At 39.1% G+C, this 22,438-nt stretch overlaps 1 protein-coding gene across 1 annotated transcript in view; it reads left to right on the top strand.

Annotated features, from left to right (window-relative positions):
* Positions 1–22,438, top strand: part of stk32b.L (serine/threonine kinase 32B L homeolog) — a 107,635-nt gene that overhangs the window by 4,031 nt on the left and 81,166 nt on the right. The window contains exons 2-3 of the mRNA XM_018228591.2: positions 10,329–10,384; positions 14,492–14,643. Coding sequence (XP_018084080.1) covers positions 10,329–10,384; positions 14,492–14,643 — 208 coding nt within the window. The remainder of the gene's footprint in view (positions 1–10,328; positions 10,385–14,491; positions 14,644–22,438) is intronic.

Raw genomic sequence — 22,438 nt, 5'->3', positions numbered from 1 at the left:
CAATGGGTGAACTTTCACTTTCACCCATTAAAAATCCCATAGAAATGAATGGAGAGTGGGGGAATTTCACTCTAAAGGACTGTGGTGATCTCTAACTTCACTTTTTGATAAATATACCCCTTAGAGTTCTGAATGTTGCCACTACTATAATCTGGTCCATTAACCTGTGTAATGTGCGTCTGTCTGAAATATCATTGTTGTCATTGTCATCTTTATAGTTACTGTTATTGCTGCAAGGTCTTTGTTTGATGTTCCTATGCTTTGCTATCAACAGAAAGCTAAGAAACTCTTCATGCCATTGGATAACTAAGATATCAGGGGCCCCTATAACTTATGTGACACATTTAAATTGTGATCGGGTCCCATGAGTTATAGCACCTTGTTAGTTAGTATGCCCTTTGTTAAAGCATTTGAGGGTCTAGGCAGGCAGAGACAGAATATATTCAGGTGGATGGGATTGGAGAAAAGGGACTGGGAAATACCAAGGAATAGAGAGAATAATGGGAAGGAAAGAAGAAAAGCAGATGGGTTGAAAAAAGTGAGGAGGTTTAGAATAGACAGAGACAAGACCAGACTTATACAGAGATGAGACAAAGTATAATGAAGGAGAGTAATACCAAATGACTGGGAAGAACAGAAGTGGAGGGGAAGGAGAGAAATTAAAAAAGATGATGGAAAAGCAGCAGGAGAGAAAAAGGAACCAAAATACTGGAGAGGATGAGTTTGTGGATTTTGTGTGTGGGGTCTCCTGTTGGTCTCAATAAACCCACTCTGAAATGAATCAGGAGAAACTTGTTATTCCCAGATCACTTACACCCAGGTCCGGACTGAGAATTAAAATAGGCCCTGGCATTTCAGGTACACAGAGGCCCAATCAGTCCACACAAAGGCCCAAACAACCATCACCAGCCCACTAAATAATGACTTTCTATGGCACCTTATAGCAGCCCCTCTGGCATTTGCCAGAACCCACAGATTGCCAGTCCGGGCCTGCTTACACCCATATGACTCCTGACACAATATCATATATCTTTTAACAATTATAACAATTTGTTATTAATCCAATCACCACGGGGGATTCACGTAGTATCCTCCGCCCCCCCTAGCCCATTTGGTAGCATAACAGTTATAACACAGAGAATGGTTCTGTAGCCCATACAAATAATTGCATAAACCTTTTCATAGACTTTGATCAACAGCTCTGCCCCTGCCCTCAGTGTCTGTATCTCCTCTTGCCTCACTTCTGTTTGTACATAACCCAGTGATCACCCCAAACATTTTTCTGAAGAACCGGAATAGACTTTCAGCTAAGGTGTTGAAGACATCTGTAGTGAATATAATCCCACCATTTGACAATCCACTGGGTAATGTTCTAAATTCAGTGGAGGACTCTCTTCCTATGACTATAGTTCCCTGCTCACAGTATTACGACTGTTAGGGAAATTTGTGTAAGAGTGTAAGTTCTGCAGTCTATTCCATGGTGGTGTACACATACTGATTGGATTAAGCCCTGTCATAGGGCAGTAGTGAGGAAGCTATATAATGTAGTCAGCACTCATCAGTTTCTCCAATTTTTCTTCGAATCTGGTGCCCGTGACTCATTGTCCAGTCACCAATATATATGACACAGCACCATCCATGAAACAATTTTAAAAAGCCTTTATTGTCAACATTTGGCTTTGGTTTACGACAAATTGCAACGTTTCAGTCCTGGACTCAGCCTTTTATCACGCTCAGTAGTGAAAGCGCTTCCTGCTTTGGACATTCAGGGGCTGCAACTGCAGAAAACCAATGTGAAATCACAGAATGTGGCCAGTTACCTTTTCGTCATGGGAATGATGAGTTTACACTACCAAATGCAAGAGCCACAGTTATAGCTGCATTGTCTCCTTCTTTCTCTATATTACACTACAGGTATTGGATCCATTATCTGGAAACCCATTATCCAGAAAGCTCAAAATTCCTGGATGGCCATCTCCCATAGACTCAATTTTTTTTCTAAATAATCATAGTAATGATTTGCTTTTTCTCTGTAATAATAAAACAGTACATTGTACTTGATCCCAACTAAGATATAATTAATCCATATTGGAAGCAAAACCAGCCTACTGGGTTTATTTAATATTTAAATGATTTTCTAGTAGACTTAAGGTATCCAAAATTACAGAAAGATCCTTTATCCATTAAACCCCAGGTCCCGAGCATTCTGGATAACAGGTCCTATACCCGTATCAATATTTTGGTCAGCAGAAAAAACTACCCAGCATGAATTCAGAAACTCACCATGGAGTGTAGGGATAGTAATAACATCTGAACTGGAGCTGGAACTGCCATGATAGTTGTGGGGTAAGTGGGATTTGTGTTTAGTAAATGAAAGGAACATCTACATCTGATGGTAGTAGGACACACACACACACCGATAAAGGGTTTTGATATCATATATTGCCAGCTTGAACAGCACTACCCTGAGTTCCACCAGTGGCTTCATGAGGGGATCTATAATGGGCCGCCAACAGAAATATCAGATTTTTCACTGATTAAGGTCCCTTAGGACAAAGAGTGAGAGAAAAGACAATTCTCTTTTCAGTGACTAACTCATGACATGGTTTTTTTTCATGACATGTTCCCTACTGTTTCATACAAAGCACCATTGTTACCATTTGGGGTTTCGGGGCATTTCCTATGGGCCTGAGTTAAACGTTATAAAAATACTACTTTTTGACAAAAGATTTCCAAGAATGTGTAAATCCTAATTACATTTTAGAGAAATAATTTGCTACAGTTAGTGGTCGACCACCAGCAAAACGCCAGTCCATGCACCCAATTGCGCACATAGCCCAGAAGAAATTAGAGGGAACGTTGATTTGCACCCCCAGATATCCAAAGTTTGGCTAATTTGTACATTCAGTTGAACATTGTCGATGGGTTATTTATTCGCTCACCTAGACAAATTATGGCTGGAAATGAAAGCACTGCCAATAACAAGCATTATGGATTAAGCTCCTTGTGTTGCGTGGGAAGATCATATGGACTTAATTCAATTGAGCCGCTGCTATTGAACTATCAATGGCGAAAATTGCAACAGACTTATTATAAGTGCACTGGAACGAAACACATTTTTTTATCAAGAAAAACATGTCAGAGCCACGTCGACTTCTAATTTAATGATGTTCTCCAACAACCTAAGGCGCTTAAAGTTTCTTCTGAAGCCGGTGTCATGGTGGTGACTACAGAGCTCGGTGTATAAAATGTGTTGCTTAATTAATGATGTTTTTCTAGATAAGCTGCTGAGAAAATAATCATAACAGTAAATAAACAGGCTGAACAGTTGTGTTTTATGTCCTGCCGTACTGGCTTCTATCAGTAAATAAAACCATTCAGAAAAATAAATTGGATTTTACAGCATTTAGAATTTATTTAGGCTGATTTTTTATTTTAATTTAAAGGCAATATTTTTACAATGCTCTGCATGCTTTTTAAGGAGCGTTAATCAGTTGGATTCTGCTTCATTGTTTCAAAGATCAGAACCAGCAGTGCATAGAACAGAACGGGATAGACTTTTGGGAGCATATTAGGGATGCACCGAATCCAGAATTCGGTTCGGGATTAGGATTCAGCCTTTTTCAGCAGGATTCAACGGAATCCTCCTGTCCAGCCGAACCAAATCCAAATGGGGAGGGAAATCGCATGACTTTTTGTCACAAAACAAGGAAGTAAAAAATGTTTTCCCCTTCCCACCCCTATTCTGGGCATCCCTAGAGCAAATACATTTACTGTGATTCTTTCCTTTTACCTTCTGGAGTTTCTGTTACTTTTCTTAATATAGCTAGGAGATTCCACCATATGTATCTTCATATACATAGAGTGTACTAGAATTTTGTCATGCATTTTGTTTCAACAACAAAACCCACATTTTTTCACATAGGAAAAATGTGAGAAAACCCACCAATGGCAGTACAGGTATGGGACCCGTTTTCCAGAATGCTCGGGACCTGGGGTTTTCCGGATAATGGATCTTTCCGTAATTTAGATCTTCATATACCTAAAGTCCACTAGAAAATCATGTAAACATTAAATAAACCCAATAGGCTGGTTTTGCCTCCAATAAGGATTAATTATATTTTAGTTGGGAACAAGTACAAGCTACTGTTTTATTATTACAGAGAAAAAGGAAATACTTTTTTAAAGGAGAAGGAAAGCTACAGAGGCATTTTATTGCCAATAGATTAGCCACAATAGTGCAAGCTAGAATGCTATAAAGGGGGTACTTTATTTATTATAATACACAAGTTTCAGTGAATCATGTGACAAAAATGACATCAGAACTCACCGTTTATAACTAATGACATCACTATTCACCGTTTATAACTGATGACTCACCGTTTATAAGGATATAATTTATAGTGATGCACCGAATCCACTATTTTGGATTCGGCCGAACCCCCGAATCCTTTGTGAAAAATTCGTCCGAATACCGAACCGAATCCGAACCCTAATTTGCATATGCAAATTAGGGGTGGGAAGCGGAAAACATTTTTTACTTCCTCGTTTTCTGACAAAAAGTCACGTGATTTCCCTCCTGCCCCTAATTTGCATATCCAAATTAGGGTTCGGATTCGGTTCGGCCAGGCAGAAGGATTCAGCCAAATCTGAATCCTGCTGAAAAAGGCCGAATCCTGGCCGAATCCCGAACCGAATCCTGGATTCGGTGCATCCCTAATAATTTACAAGATATTCATGGCTTTTGTGTATATATACCGGTACATATAATACACAAAAGCCATGGATATCCTGTAAATTATACCTTATAAACAGTGCCTAGTGATGTCATTGGTTATAATCGGAGTTTAGTGATGTCATTTCTGTCACATGACTCACTGAGACGTGTGTATTAGAATAAATAAAGTACCCCCATTTGCAAAATATGAGGATATTAGAAGTCACCTCGGAGTTCCATGACCTGTATAAAAACACGCTTATATATGGTCATGGAACTCCTTGGTAAATTATAATATCCTTATATTTTACAAAAAGGGGTACTTTATTCACTATATAAACTGGAATAGCCACCTTGCTATTCATTACCTTATATATACTGTATGAAATGCACACCCTGTCTGGCTGATTCATTCCATGCATCGTAACATTCTCTATAAACTGAGGCTCTGATGAAAAAACTCATTGTTCCTAACTGGTTGTGCTTCCATATCTCATGCAGGCACCAAACATCAGAGCAACGGGCAATGGGCTAATGCAATAGGTTACATTTCCTTTGTTTTCTGTTTTCTGTAAAACTTGATTTCCAGTCAAGGCTTTGTGAATTTTACCCACAGAGAACATTTATACACAACAAACTGTCAGCCTAAACAGTTGTGTCAGATGCAGAACAGACCTGAGACTTCTATGAGTCATACGCTGGAATATTGGTGCTCACTGGCGAGACTGAGCTTTTTTTTTTTATCATCAGCAATTCAGTCCAATTGTGTCCCTGCTGTTTCCAGCAGACATCAGCTGTAGAACTGATTGATTTGTTTTGCTTGATGAAGATACAAGTTCATTGCCTGGGGAGATGCCCAGAAAGGAAAACCCTGTGGGGCAATTGGGGTAGGGTGGGCGGAAGAGGAACCAGGGCTCATCCTTGATCACTTCCAAACCCATATCAGGAGATAAACCCATTCTTTTTATACAATATACAGAGGCAGTTTAGTAAACTTGCCAGGATCATGGGTAATAAGCAGGGAGAGGCTTATATCTCTTGTTCAAGCCTGGGAGTTTGTCTCAGATACAATTACTAGGAACATGGCTGAGCCAATGAGATTTGGCACCCAAGGAATCAATGGCTATACAGGTATGGGATCCATCATCCAGAAACCTGTTATCCAAAAAGCTCCAAATTACAGGAAGGCTATCTCTCATAGGGGCAGATTCACTAACCGGCAAAAAGTCGCCAGCGGCTGCTTCTCAGCCAGCGCTACACTTTGCCAGGCGAAAATTCGCTCAGACAACGCTAATTCCCTAAAATGCAGAGTTTTGTCGTGGCTGCCGAACACTGGCGATTTTTCGCTAGCATTACTTTGGCAAATGCGAGCAATTCAAAGCAAAGTTACGCTAGCGTTCATTTCTGTCTAACGCAAATTTGCTACAGGGCTTGCGCTCAGGTTAATTTGCATACGGTGGGATATTTAAAGTTGAATGGCTGTCTTTATGTTATATGTTGCAGCAAATACATTACATTTCCACTGTTAATGACACATGTCCAGGGAACCTTAATAAAGACAATGGAGTTGTTATAATGCCCTACATATGAGCCCAGTGTATAATTAATGTTCCATATGTTAGAAATTGTATGGGGGAAACCGGTTACCCTAAAAAAAAAATTTAGGACTTTTGCTGGCTGTCACTCTTTAAAGCTTTTTCCACTCACAGAATATGATGTAAGTAACAGAAGATTGAGGAAGGTCTATACACTCCAATGCACTTCCCCTGGTCTGAGCTGGCAAAGGCAAGTCTGGCGAAAGAGGTAGCGTTCAGTAAAATCCGCATTTTAGTAAATTTGCGGAGTAATGTCCATTCGGCAGAGAGAATTGTCATCTGGTGACAGAGTGCGAATGAGCACTAGCGCCTATCTCTTTCAACTGCGCCTATTAGTAAATTGCCAATATCCCTGCGGGTGGTAACGCGGGCGAATTGTCGCCAGGTTTTGCCACTTCGTCCTTTAGTAAATCTGCCCCATAGACTGAATTCTAATCAACTAATTGAAATTTTATAAACAAATCCTTTTACTCTGTAATAATAAAACTACACCTTTTACTTGATCCCAACTGAGATATAATATAATATAATCCTATTGGGTTTAATTAATGTTTAAATTATAATAAGTAAGGAGGTCTAAATTATAGAAAGATCCCTTATCTGGAAAACCCCAGGTCCTGAGCATTCTGGATAACAGGTCCCATACTTGTATGTGGTAGGACAACCTGTGGTCCTATCACACCATTACCCCTTGCCTGGCTGACAAAGACCGACTTACATAGACAAGAGAAACAAGTAGGTATTATTGATAGTTCATTGATTTAGGATTATAAATACAATAAGCCTCAATATAAGTTTTTTTATATTGGCTTCCAAAATGGCTACATCCCAGACAGGCACCTCTGCTATCTTCCCCTAGTCTATGGCAGGTAAAGTCATATTTAAAACCCTGAAAGTGAAAGGCTGACCAAAAAGGAGTCTTATTATTATTATTATAAATGGAGATTGTAGAAAAAAGCAGCTGTTGATGAAGTCCGTGATTTTATTCTTCCATTGATCCATTACTGGTCAGTCCTTGTGTCCCTTTAAGTCGAAGACAAGCTAATTTAGGAGGAGAAGTGCAGACAATGTTGTAGTGTTGACTTGATTCTTTATATTTGAGGACCTAAGCCATAAAATGATGCAATGCTTGAAATCGATGAAGGGTCATTCAGTTCCAGCAATCAGAGATTGGAGTCCTGAACCTTTATCTGCTAAAAGTGCATGCAGAATAGATACTAATTTAACTGCAATTAATCCAAACTCTAATTTACTATTATCCAACAAAGAAGAATCGCCAGGCTTGGTTTCTGTCATCAGATTTTCCTGCAGAGAAATCTAACAGATGTTTAAGATAGTTGTTGGTTTGGAGACTATTCTTTCCATGGGAGAAATTGGCCTATAAATAGTAATTAATAGCCACTAACCAGGTCACAGGTCTAGTTGGTATTATGGCTTATTGGACCAAGGCTAACCTTGCCCTTTTACTAAATAATCTCCATAATAAATAATTCCTACAGTATATAGGAGTTTCATTATCTAACAACAAGAGGCCTATTTGTCAACAGTCTCATTTTAGTGGTTTTAGAGGTTTATGAAACCGCGACTAAACTCACTTTCTCTAAAACTACTAATGTTACGAAACCCATTAAAAGTTCTGAATTTAAAAAGCACGAATGAAAAAAAAAAAAACACTGAACAAAAACCTCTAAAGGTTAATTCCTAGCGAAACAAAAATCAGAAAGCCTCTAAGGGCAGAGTCATACGCTGCTATTTCGGGAGTCAAATCGCTTCTTCTCTGGGCGACTATTCTCCCTGGACTGCCTTCCTGCCGGCTAGAACGTAAATCTCCGGTGGAATGGCACTCGGATCTCTTAGGCTTTCCAAAGTCGCCTGAAGTTTCCTCGTGAGGCAACTTTGGGCGACATCAGAAAATGAAGCATTTCGAGTGCCATCCCGCTGGCAATTTACATCTCCTGAAATAGCAGCGTGTGTCTCTGCCCTAAAAGCCCAAGTTGATTAAAAATGGTCAGGGCAACTCCCATTGACTTCCCTCGACAACTTTTACCTGGCAAAGTTTTGTATTGGAGTTTTTGTGGTTTTTATACTAAATACATATCGGATTTTTAGAGTTTTACAGAAAACACATTTTTAGAGATTTGTGGGGAAAAAAAGACATTCGATTGTTATTAAATAGGCCCATAATAGTTTAAATCCTTGGCTTAATCAGGGGGTTTCTACAGTTGATCATTGCCTGTAAGAAAGATCTGCAGCCCACATTCCATTGCCAAGAGGGGCATCTTAACAGCAGCATCACATGGAGGAAGGTGAATGCAGAAGCACTTTAGCCTCCTAATAAAATCCATTTATTTGTGTATGTGGTGATGTTATTAAGCCTTGTTTTGAGAAATTCTTTGTGTGCAACTACCAAGTAGGCAGATATTAACAAAGGAAAGAGGTCCCATTCAGAGTAGTTTCCTAGAATCCAAGCAAAGTGTTGTTAAAGTGTAAAAGAGGGGACTTGTGGGTGCTCTCCTAAGGCCATATCATAATATATTTAAATGGATACTGTCATGGAAAAACATGTTTTTTCCAAAACACATCAGTTAATAGTGCTGCTTCAGCAGAATTCTGCACTGAAATCCATTTCTCAAAAGAGCAAACTGATTTTTTTTATATTCAATTTTGAAATCTGACATGGGGCTAGACATATTGTCAGTTTCCCAGCTGCGCCAGTCATGTGACTTGTGCCTGCACTTGGAATTACTTTCAAGCAAGCTGTTATTTCTCCTACTTAATGCAACTGAATCAGTCTCAGTGGGACTTGGCTTTTACTATTAAGTGCTGTTTTTAGATCTTCCAGGGAGCTGTTATCTTGTGTTAAGGAGCTGCTATCTCGTTAACTGCCCATTGTTCTGTTGTTAGGCTGCTGGGGGGTGGGGGAAGGGAGGGGGTGATATCACTCCAACTTGCAGTACAGCAGTAAAGAGTGATTTAAGTTTATCAGAGCACAAGTCTCATGACTTGGGGCAGCTGGGAAATTGACAATATGTCTAGCCCCATGTCAGATTTCAAAATTGAATATAAAAAAAATCTGTTTGCTCTTTTGAGAAATGGATTTCAGTGCAGAATTCTACTGGAGCAGCACTATTAACTGATTCATTTTGAAAAAAATTTTTTTCCCATGACAGTATTCCTTTAAGGTTTAAGCTGGAGGCAGCTGGGAAATTGACAATATGTTTAGCCCCATGTCAGATTTAAAAATTGAATATAACAAAATCTGTTTGATCTTTTGAAAAATTGATTTCAGTGCAGAATTCTGCTGGAGCAGCACTATTAACTGATGTGTTTTGAAAAAAACATGATACCCATGACAGTATCCCTTTAAGTACAATGGAAGTGCTACTGGCCTGGCCAGTTAATCAATGCACATTCCCTGGTCCTCTGTCTGAATAATTCAATAAATATGCAAGTGCATGTGTTTTAAAAAAGAAAAAAACAGGGTTTTTGTTACAAAGTTATGATCATAAAATGGATAAGCCACAATAACACGTCAAGGTAAACCCCACACGGTGGTCCCTAACTTCCTACAATCCAAGCAAAGTGTTGTTAAAGTGTAACATACATCAACATGATCTTGCCCTGCTGCCCTTATTTCAAACCAATATTTCAAAATGATCGTAAAAAAACCCCACCGTTTTGACTGATATGCCAATTGATACTGCGAGGGCACCCATTTCAGATTTCTGCAAATGATTCCATAGCGTGGCCGTCCCCAACTCCCCACCAGCTGACTTCAAAGCTTCACTATTTTATTACTGTGAAAACCGATTTCCTCTTCATCTCCACAGAAACTATTTATAAGCTAAAAGTTCCCATTCTGTCAGATTTATTCCTTCTCTTCGCTAATATTTAAATGCCAAAGCTTCTGTCTATACAATATAACTATATGGGGAGAGATTATGACAGGTAAATACATAGAATTGCAGAATGATCTATGTTTTTCATGTCTTTTATAATGCTTCTCTTTTTTGCAGTTAACTTCGATCATTTCCAAATATTGCGGGCAATTGGAAAGGGGAGTTTTGGAAAGGTAAGCTTGTTAATTAACATGTTTATTAATATTTTGCTTATTTGGTAAGCTTTGCATTCAACACCAATCTTAATCTTAAAATTGTAAGTGAATGGGTATAGGACTCAACACCGCATTGTGATATAATATATATATAATATAATACGCAAAAGCTATGAATATCTTGTAAATTATATCCTTATAAACGGTGAGTTCTGATGTCATCAGTTATAAACGGTGAGTTCTGATGTCATTTCTGTCACATGACTCACTGAAACTGTAAAATATAAGGATATTAGATGTCACCCTGGAGTGCCATGACCTGTATAAAAATACTCGGCCTTCGGCCTCGTACTTTTATATGGTCATGAAACTCCTCGGTAACTTATAATATCCTTATCTGTTACAATAGGGGGTACTTTATTCACTATATAATTATATTGTTCAGTAATAAACACTAAATGGCCAAAGGTATGTGGACATGCCTATCCAACAGCCCATTTCCAAGGGAACTAATATAACGTTGTTTTTCTTGTAATTTCTGCTTTAAAACCTCTACTCTCCAAGGAAGGCTAAAGTCTAGATTTTGGACCATTGTTGCTGGGATTTGCATCCATTTAACTACAAGAGCATTAGTCAGGTTAAAAACTAATGATGGGGATCAAGTCGGACTCTGTGCAGGCCAGTCAAGTTGTTTTTCTTCCATCTCAGCAATCCAGTTCTGTGTAGCCCTTTTTTTCCACTGAAATAGGAAAGAGCCTTCCCCAAACTGCTGCCACAAATTAGGAAGCACACAACTGTCACGAATGTCATTGTATAGTGGCACCTGTGTCAGCAATGACGTCTTAGAAGACTTAGGGGGTTATTTACTTAAATCTGAATTTATCTCATAATTAAAATAAAAAAAGCTCAACCAAACTCCCATGCCCGATTTTGCCTTATTTATTAATAAAATAACTAAAATAAATCAGTATGGGGGAAAAAAACAGATAAAAATCATACTAAAACCCGAATCGTACGATTTTTTTGACTTTTTTCCCTAATGGCACACTTTTTTGGGGTTTTGTACAAAAACCTCTAATTTATCATCTTATTGGGCGAAACTCAGCACGAACCATGATATCTTCAAATTGGGATAGGGACATCTCCCATTGACTTATACATGACCTCGACAGGTCTGAGATGGCCAATTTTCAGATTCTGGATTTTTCCAGAACACCTCAGAATTAATTCAGCTGCTTTTGTCCTGTGTCACATGATGGATAAACACTAGTGTCCCAGTGCCACTGGCAGCCATGCACACCCAAGCCATCACACTGCCTCCCAAATGTTTTATACATCATGTGCTATGTTTTATACATCATGTGCTATGTTTTATACATCATGTGCTATGTTTTATACATCATGTGCTATGCTTTGGATCATGAGCTGTTCCATGCCTCCTCCATACTTTTTTCTTGCCATCATTCTGCTAGAGGTTGATCTTGGTTTCATCTGTCCAAAGAATGTTTTTCCAGAACTGTGCTGGCTTTTTAGATGTTTTTTTTTTTTTTTAGCAAAGTCCAATCTAGCCTTTCTATTCTTGCAAATGAGGATGTTAAAAGTTGATATGATTCAATGTTGAATATCTGTTACAGTAATAGATGATGGACATAATAAAAACATAGATGGATATTTTCTTTGGGGGATAGCATGGAACATTGAGACAGTCAGTCTGACATGATTAGATATGAATGTGTATAGAGAGACAGAAAGCTTGGCATATAGGAACGAGTATTATTTGAAGCAGATGTCCCAGTAGAGACTGGTGGCAGACGAGGAAGGTTAAGGATCTAATGGAGAAAGAACTAGACAATACACTCTATAAGCCTGGTGACCAATGGCAGAAGAGAAGGCAGAGGGTATTATCATTTAGTTTAATATGATTACTTTGGTTGGATATCATGGATGGCCTTTACTGGTAGAAATGGGTTGTTTTTTATTTTAATAATATGGAAGCTGATGCATTGCCCCATTTGCTGGAAGAATATAAATGGTGGAAATACTGTACTAATGGCCCCTGGAGGTTTCAAATAGTTCATATTCAGTGGGGGGAAAGTACATTCCTTTATTTATGTTAGAATTAAAACTAAAACTGCCCCGTCTGTGTAAGTTTCCACTTGAGTATTCAGTTGCAAGTAATTGGGAGCAGCTCAGTGAGCTGTAAATGCCAAGGGACTGAAATGTTTGTAAAGTGTCCCTACCTTCACCCGCACTGTGCCCCTGATTCACTTGCCCAGCTCCTGACCTTACTACATTATCATACTCTATAATTCATTCCCTGATCTTCAGAGACAGAGCAAACAGAACCATAGCTATAACATCAGTATATTAATGTCACCAGAAATAACAGCATTGTGACATTGTTCAGAGAAGCTGGGATTGAATGTACTGTATGATACAACTGGGAAGCTTTTATTAATTGTGGCATTTATATGATCAATACAATTTGTTTGATGTGGACACTTTTAGGGGCATATTTATCAAGGGTCGAATTTCGAATTGAAAAAACTTCAAAATTCCAATTCAAAAAGACCTACCGAAATTGTCTTTTTTTGGTCGAATAGGTCAGTTTTCGATCAAATATGTCCGTACTCGGCCGAATTCAAATAGTACGAATCGAAGGAATAGTGCATTCGATCGAATTCGATTCAAAGTTTTTCCCAAAAAAAACTCCAAATAGCTTCTAGGAAGTCCCCCATAGGCTAAAACAGCAATTTGGCAGGTTTTAGATGCCGAATGGTCGAAGTCGAATTTTTAAAGGGACAATACATGATAAACTTCGATATTAAAATTTTTAAAAAAAATTTCAAATTCGAATCGAATGTGAACTATTCCCTAGTTGAAGTACACAAAAAATAGCTTGGTCCGCTCGCACCCCCTGCTCCCCCGGTAGTTCCGCCACTGTTAATAGTGCTGCTCCAGCAGAATTCTGCACTGAAATCTGTTCCTCAAACGAGCAAACAAAATTATATTTAATTCTGAAATCTGACATGGGGCTAGACATATTGTCAGTTTCCCAGCTGCCCCCAGTCATGTGACTTGTGATAAACTTCAGTCACTCTTTCCTGCTGTACTGCAAGTTGGAGTGATGTCACCCCTTCCCTCCAGCAGTCTAACAAAAGAACAATGGCAAGGTAACCAGATAACAGCTCCCTAACACAAGATAACAGTGCCTGGTAGATCTAAGAACAGCACTCAATAGTAAAATACAGGTCCCACTGAGACACATTCAGTTACATTGAGTAGGAGAAACAACAGTCTGCCAGAAAGCAGTTCCATCCTAAAGTGCTGGCTCTTTCTGAAAGCACATGACCAGGCAAAATGACCTGAAATGCACCTACACACCAATATTACAACTTAACAAAAATACACTTGTTGCTTCTGGAATGAAATGTTATATTGTAGAGTGAATTATTTGCAGTGTAAACAGTGTAATTTAGAAATTAAAAATACATCATAAAAATCATGACAGAATCCTTTTAAAGTGTGTGTGTTGGGGGGGGGGAGGGTACAGTTTCATGACTGTTTTTGCAACTTCTCTGTAAGAGGCTGAAAATCAGTCTGAAGTCTACAATTTATTTCTGCCTGTAACATGGGCAGCCAGACAGAGGCCAGAGAGCCCACCACTGACAACTACCAATGGCACGAACAATGTACAGATATGGGACCTGTTATCCAGAATGCTTGGGGCCTGGGGGTTTCCGGATAAAGGTTATTTTTGTAATTTGGATCTCTATACCTTACCTTAAAGGTGAACCACCCCTTTAAGTCTACTAGAAAATCATGTAAACATTAATAACCCAATAGGCCTCCTACAAAGATTATGTATATCTTAGTTGGGATCAAGTACAAGGTACTGTTTTATTATTACAGAGAAAAAGGCAATCATTTTTAAAAAAATTAGAATTATTTCATTAAAATCTATTCCTGTAATTTGGAGCTTTCTGGATAACTGGTTTCCAGATAACAGATGCCATAGCTGTATATAGTTCCCTAATTACATAGCTATATTTTATTGTATTTACATGAATGGGATATTAACCGGTGGTTTTGCAGCATTTCTCATAGGCGCTTCTCTGTGTGCAGGTCTGCATTGTGCAAAAGAGGGATTCGAAGGTAATGTACGCAATGAAGTATATGAACAAACAGAAGTGCATTGAAAGGGACGAAGTACGAAATGTCTTTAGAGAATTACAGATCATGCAGTGCCTTGAACACCCCTTTCTGGTAAATCTATGGTAAGTCATTTGTTCTGTTACCCTTTTCTTTGTGTTGGATAACTTCTCAGACAGCATCATATCCATGGCTGCAGTAGTCTCAAGTGCTACAGTAAGATTTACAGTATGTTTGTACTCTATTAATGTATTTGTGTGTATATATATATGTGCTGGGGGATCATTGGAGGGGTTGCGCTTGATGGACATGTTTATTCTTAGATTTTGGCTTTTTCTGTAGAGACTGTGGGGGTTATATTAAGGAATGTTGGCCTGGAACATAGTATTTGTACCTGGATAGAGAACTGGCTAAAAGATAGACTACAAAGAGTGGTGGTAAATGGAACATTTTCTAATTGGACCAGTGTTGTTAGTGGAGTACCGCAGGGCTCTGTACTAGGTCCCTTGCTTTTCAACTTGTTTATTAATGACCTGGAGGTGGGCATTGAAAGTACTGTTTCTATTTTTGCAGATGATACTAAATTGTGCAGAACTATAGGTTCCATGCAGGATGCTGCCACTTTGCAAAGTGATTTGACTAAGTTGGGAAACTGGGCAGCAAACTGGAAAATGAGGTTCAATATTGATAAATGCAAGTTATGCACTTTGGCAAAAATAATGTAAAAGCAAGTTATACACTAAATGGCAGTGTGTTGGGAGTTTCCTTAAATGAGAAGGATCTAGGGGTCTTTGTAGATAACACGTTGTCTAATTCTGGGCAGTGTCATTCTGTGGCTACTAAAGCAAATAAAGTTCTGTCTTACATAGTAACATAGTAACATAGTAAGTAAGGTTGAAAAAAGACACATGTCCATCGAATTCAACCTTTTTTTTTTTTGTTTATTAACTACCTATCTGCCAGTTGATCCAGAGGAAGGCAAAAAAACCCATCTGAAGCCTCTCCAATTTGCCTTAGAGGGGGAAAAATTCCTTCCTGACTCCAAAATGGCAATCGGACTAGTCCCTGGATCAACTTGGACTATGAGCTATTTCCCATAACCCTGTATTCCCTTACTTGCTAAAAAGCCATCCAACCCCTTCTTAAAGCTATCTAATGCATCAGCCAGTACAACTGATTCAGGGAGAGAATTCCACATCTTCACAGCTCTCACTGTAAAAAACCCCTTCCGAATATTTAGGCGGAACCTCTTTTCTTCTAATCGGAATGGGTGACCTTGTGTCAGCTGGAAAGACTTACTGTTAAATAAAGCATTAGAGAGATTGTTATATGATCCCCTTATATATTTATACATAGTCATCATATCACCCCTTAAGCGCCTCTTCTCCAGCGTGAACATCCCCAATTTGGCCAGTCTTTCCTCATAGCTAAGATTTTCAATACCTTTTACCAGCTTAGTTGCCCTTCTCTGTACCCTCTCTAATACAATAATGTCCTGTTTGAGTGATGGAGACCAAAACTGTACGGCATATTCTAGATGGGGCCTTACAAGTGCTCTATACAGTGGAAGAATGACCCCCTCCTCCCGTGACTCTATGCCCCTTTTAATACAGCTCAAGACCTTATTTGCCCTTGATGCTGCTGACTGGCATTGCTTGCTACAGCCAAGTTTATCATCTACAAGGACTCCAAGGTCCTTTTCCATAATGGATTTGCCTAGTGCAGTCCCATTAAGGGTATAAGTGGATATTTTTACATCCCAGGTGCATGACTTTACATTTATCAACATTGAATCTCATTTGCCACTTAGCTGCCCAGATTGCCAGTTTGTCAAGATCCTGTTGCAAGGATGCCACATCCTGGATGCATAAAAAAGTGAATTAACTCAAGGGATGAAAACATAATTCTGCCTCTTTATAGGTCCCTGGTAAGGCCTCATCTGGAGTATGGGGGCAGTTTTGGACTCCAGTCCTTAAGAGGGATATAAATGAGCTGGAGAGAGTGCAGAGACTAAGTGCAACTAAACTGGTTAGAGGGAGGGAAGACTTAAATTATGAGGGTAGACTGTCAAGGTTGGGGTTGTTTTCTCTGGAAAAAAGGCGTGAGGCAAATAAATAGGTGTAAGTTGTCCCTTTAGATTTCTGTAAAGTAAAGTGTCCTTATTAACGACTACTCTCTGACAGTCTGATCCTCTTGCTAGAGCTCTGGGGGCACTCACATCTACTGAGCATAGCAGTGGCCAAACATAAATGAGAAAGCACAAGAGTAGGGTAAAGGGAATGAATGAATGTGGTCACACACAGGCCAAGTGTTCTAATAATATGGACTTTATTAGCTGAAGATCAAAAAAGGAAAGTGATTTTTATTGTCTTTACATCCTTGGCCAGTCATGATAATCAAGTCATGATAATCAAGAACCTTACTGTGTTTCTGTAGAGAGGATTTACATTGGCTCATTTATGTTGATATGGTCAATATGATAATCTGCGCTGTGAAAAGCAATGTTAGTTTTACTAGAATGAATAATATATTAAATAAAAAGATGTGGGTACAGGTGTGCTCAAACCTGGGCGCCGAACGCTGGAGACTTTTCAATAGCGTTATTTTGGCAGTGCGAGCATTTTATAGCGAAGAAGCGCTACCATTCATTTGTGCCTAGCGAAAATTCTGCGGAGTAACGTCCTGGTTTTAGAGTGCGAATGACCGCTATCGACGGTCCCGCTCACTCGCAAATTGACGCCTGTGCCTGTTAGTGAATTGGCGATGTCCCTGCGGGTGGCAACACTGGCGGAAAGTCACTAGCATTAGCCACTTCGCTCTTTAGTAAATCTGTCACCATGTCTTTAGGGAATAATAATCCATATGGGGCAAATGTGAGATTTCCTCCTGCCATTTAGTCTGAGAACAGGAAAAAACAGGATTGGATCTTTATCACTCTCATGACATGGGGTCATTTCATTTCTTACAACTGATAGAGGAATACAGTAGCAAGCATTCTGCAACCCAGATCTAAGGGTAAAATGTAGAGAGATTTTTGTGTAAAGTGGTGCTCAGAGCAAGAAAGAGCAAGTCTGTTTCAGTAGCCGTTATATTGCTATATAACCCGGCAGATATAGAGAACCGACTTACTGTGTAATCTCCCAGTGGGAAAAAAATATCATTTGAAATCAGATGGAGCAGTTGTAGAAAATCCAAGTGTGATAAGGAATAACAGCATGGGGTAAATATAATATCCAAAGTTCCCTTCAGAATCACAACTTCGCCAATTTATATTTCCTTAATCTGTTCTCACACCCCCAGGCACTTTCTGCTATCTGTTTTTAGTGGGAAGCAGAGCAACAAAATTAAAAGAAAAACTTTGTTGTTTTGATGCTGTATCCTGTTTGTGCACTTGGTAGACTTAAAGGGGCACTATCATTGTTATAAATATGCACCCACTCTGTTGTGTATACTTAGGGGCACATTTACTTAGCTTGAGTGAAGGAATGGAATAAAAAATACTTCAAAGTATTTTTTTGGCTACGTCGACCATCGAATTGGCTACTTCGACCTTCGACTACGACTTCGACTTCAAATTGGTCCTTTCGAACTAAAAATCGTTCGACTATTCGACCATTCGTTAGTCGAAGTACTGTCTCTTTAAAAAAAACTTCGGTCACCTACTTCACCACCTCAAACCTACCGAGCATCAATGTTAGCCTATGGGCAAGGTCCCCATAGGCTTTCCTAGCTTTTTTTGATCGAAGGAAAATCGCTCGATCGATGGATTAAAATCCTTCGATCGTTCGAACGTACTGAATGCGGTAAATCCTTCGACTTCGATATTCGATATTCGAGGGCTCGATATTCGACCCTAAGTAAATGTGCCCCCATATGTATCTTTTTTTTCACAAATGCATTTCATGATTTATTTATTTATTTTGAGACACAATCGGTGTGCTTTCTCAACATAACATTCAAACTACCCAACCATGCTGTGTGTGTCAGTAGAGAATGGCCATTTGCTGTCTGATGCTGGAATCAGCCAATTAAAGCAGGGGAACTCTGTCGCTGGCTCACAGCATGGTTGGTTGCAACCGGTAAGAAAAATGCTAGGTTGAGGAATTGATTTTACAATACAATGCACTGAATTTTTAAACTCGGGGGCGTTACCCTTTATTATTGTGTTGACTCTGTCTGGTCTGCCATGTGTTCAAAGGAAATAAGGCTGGAGGGTGAAATAACAGTGGTTCTGCATGAATGGACTGAACTGTAGCAGAGGCATAACAACAGCGTGCTGGGCCCTCCCTCCAGAAAAATATTTCTATGGGCTCCTATAACACTATAGAGGAAACAGGCCCCCCTTTTCCCCAGCCCCCCTGCTGGGTCTGCAAAAGCTTTGGAGTTAACGGGCAATTTTTTCTACAATTTTCTGGGTTTAGTGGAAAAAAAATCTAATATTGCTGTTGGTGTTTTTTCCTGGTACAAGTTTGGTAAAACTAAATGCGTGCCCAAACTTTTATACTACCATTGGCATCATTTCTTATGTTTTTCTAAACAAACCATACAAGGAAATTCTAGCACCAACAAATTCACAAACATTTTTGCTACTGGTGAAAACACAAATTTTGCTACAGGTGAATAAATTTGCTCATCCCTAGTAGTTAAAATGAATACTAGAGCTCTTCTGATGAATCTGACGTCTTTGGGATGCTTCATTCTAAGATCTGTGTGAAAGAATATATGGAATGAGGTTTATCCTTCACGTTTTATTTCACCTGGGATTGGCACTGAGCAACCACCCATAACTGATGTATTGATGTCCATAGAAAGCAACGGATTGAGCACCCGAGATACTTGACTCCCGAGATGGCTTTATGGTTCCCTCTAAGAGTGGTCTCTGTGGGACTAGTGATGGGCGAATTTCTCCCGTTTGACTTTGCTGAAAAATTCATGAATTTTCCACGAAATTTGGAAAATGGCTAAAAATTTGCGAAAAATTCTTGAAACTTGAAAATTTATACCGCGTCAATTTTGACGCAGATGTTAAAGTCAATGGGCGTTCAAATAGTGTTGACGCACAGCTATTTAGATGTGAGCGACTTTTCGGCGGCGCCTCAAAAAATTTTTGACACTGGCAAATTATCACGCGAGTTTCGTACATTTTTTCACCGGTAGCAAAATTAGGAAGTTCGCAGTGAATTTGCACTGTGGCAACTTCGGGCGACTATAGAAAACGCATCGCCGCGTGTGCATTAGCGCAGACGACTTTGCATTGTAACCTATGGGGAAAAACGCTGAGGCAGTTCGGGGAGATAGTCGCGCAAAAGACGAGGCGATTAGTCGCCAGGCGACAAAATCTCCCCGAATCTTCTCGTGTGGCCTTACCCTAGTTGAAACTGAAAATCATTGTCTTCGGTACATCATGAAATCTTAATATCTGTGTCTTTCTTTCTATATGCACAACCCATCAAGCACTGAAAGGCTTAATCCCTTCAAAGATCTTTTTTCATAAAACAAACATAACCCAGACTGGTCGGCCGCCTTTCGAGTAGAACAAGCCAGTTTCAATTACTGACAGTAAAGCTACAGTATTTTCATGGTTGCTGCCTCTTGTCATTTAAGTGCATTCATAACAAAAGAGGAGCACGGTGCGTGACACAGGTCGCCATATAATGAATGTATTATTCTTCTGATTTCTCCTTTGCCAGAATGCCACTTACATTTTTAAGTTGGGGGAGGGAGGGGGAGAGGCACAAGATGTGCATGTAGTACCCGAGGCTGCTTTCTAAGAACCAAAGTGGGAGAGACTGAATATATCAGAGCACTACTTGACTATTACTTTTACATAATTACAAGCACATTCCAATCTGACATAGATTTAACTGACTGAGAGAAAGAAACATGTCCAGAATCGATTTTATTCTTTCATAAACCAAGCCACTTGGGTGTGAGCTTATTAAAGGGCATGTAAAGTCTAAAATAGAATAAGGCTAGAAATGCTGTATTTTGTATACTAAATATAAACATGAACTTACTGCACTATAAGCCTAATCAAACAAATAATTTATGCTTTCAAAGTTGGCTAAAGGGGGTCACCATCTTGTAACTTTGTTAAACATCTTTGCAAGACTAAGACTGTGCACATGCTCAGTGTGGTCTGGGCTGCTTAGGGATCGTCATAAACAAAGCTGCTTGAGTTCTGCATGGCTGGGAAGTAAGGCGGGGGCTCCCCCTGCTGTTCATAAGTATGATTGTTTCCCTGCTCAGCAGTTAGGGACCGTCTGACAATTCCTATCCACAGCAGTAAATGAAGGGAGAATTTCACTGCATACAGTCAGGTTTCTTATAAAAATGTGACACATTTTTTAATTAAAGTATATTGGAGATAGATTTCTTTTTCATTAAAGAAAGTAAAAAGGGATTTTATTTTTTTCCTTTACACGCCCTTTAAGTCTAATAAAGATTAGTGGATAAATTCGGCAGGTGAGAATTTGCGGCAGACTTCCATGTTTCACCGTAGGCAAATAAATTCACAAAACCCCTGCAAAAATTTGCCGGCATCAAAAAAATTGGGACGCACCTCGAAAAAGTCGCTTGCGTCAAAACCGTCATGCGTCAACATTATTCAGACATCCATTGACAGTAACGCCCACATCAAAATTGACGCAAGCATCAGAATTGACACGGGCATCAAAATTGACCTGAATTGTTCTGCGAAACGGGACAAATTCGCCCAATCACTAATAAAGATACATAAGGATGCCTTTGTCATCATATCTTGTAATTACAGTGTGCTGAATAACTCAGGATAAGGCACCCGAACAGATGGGACAGCAGGGTTCCTAAAATAAGGCTTAAATCCAGACCAATGTCTCTAAATCCTGATCAGTCTTTATTTCATAATTACATACAGGTATGGGACCTTTTATCCAGAATGCTCGCGACTTGGAGCTTTACAAGTAACGAATCTTTCTGTATAATTTGAATCTCCATACTTGAAGGGGCAGTTTTTTCAAGGGTCGAATTCCAATTTAGAATTTTCGAATTTCGAGTTCATCTTAGTGTAATTCGTCGAGGGAATAGTTTAAATTCAATTCAAGTTTTTTAAATAATCGAAATTCTAATTCTGAAATGTATCATGTACTGTCCCTTTAAGAATTCGAATTTGATTATTCGCTATCTAAAACCTGTGGAGCCTATGGGGGGGGGGCATCCTACAATCAATTTGGAGTTGTTTGGTGGACTTTTAAAAATCAAATTTTTTTTTTTGATGAAAAAAATCTAACCACATTCAATTCGATTCGAGTCTGTGGGTCAATCCTATTTTTAAAAAAACTATTTTTTTTTTTAAATAAATTTCAATTGGTTGTTTTTTTTTAATTTCGAGTTAATGGGAGTATTTAGAAAATCCCATAAACTCGAAATTCGACCCTTGATAAATCGGCCCCTTAGTCTACTAAAAAATCATTTAAACCAGTGCTGTCCAACATATTTTATATGAAAGCTCTCTGTTCGCATAGTGACATGGAAACTACAGCAGCCAAAAACGAATTTAAAATATGGTGTTGCCACATTATGATCACATGAAGATAAATATGTTGAAATTAGACTTCATAGAACGAAAAATAATGTTCTTGAACAAAGGAAATGGCTTCTTGGGGAAAAAAAAGTAATTGCAGGAAATGACTACTGAAGAACAGATTCTGTATAGTTAATTGCTGCCATTTTCTTGATTAGTTTGTGCACTTAGGTTGGGTGCAGCGAGAGTAGGCAGTAGCCTCTCTAAAATTCATATTGTAACGTGGGTGAAATGAATGGCTCATGGGAAGATATTCAAGTGGCACTAGGATGTTTGACACAAAAAAGCAAATAATTGCTAAGAATTAGGGCTATTGGTAAAAGCAGAGGGAAGCTCTAGGCTTGTAGGTGAATTTGTAT

The sequence above is a fragment of the Xenopus laevis genome, chromosome 1L (genome assembly GCF_017654675.1).
Source record: "Xenopus laevis strain J_2021 chromosome 1L, Xenopus_laevis_v10.1, whole genome shotgun sequence".
In the NCBI taxonomy this organism is placed as follows: domain Eukaryota; kingdom Metazoa; phylum Chordata; class Amphibia; order Anura; family Pipidae; genus Xenopus; species Xenopus laevis.
This window is presented reverse-complemented; position numbering and strand designations above follow the sequence as displayed.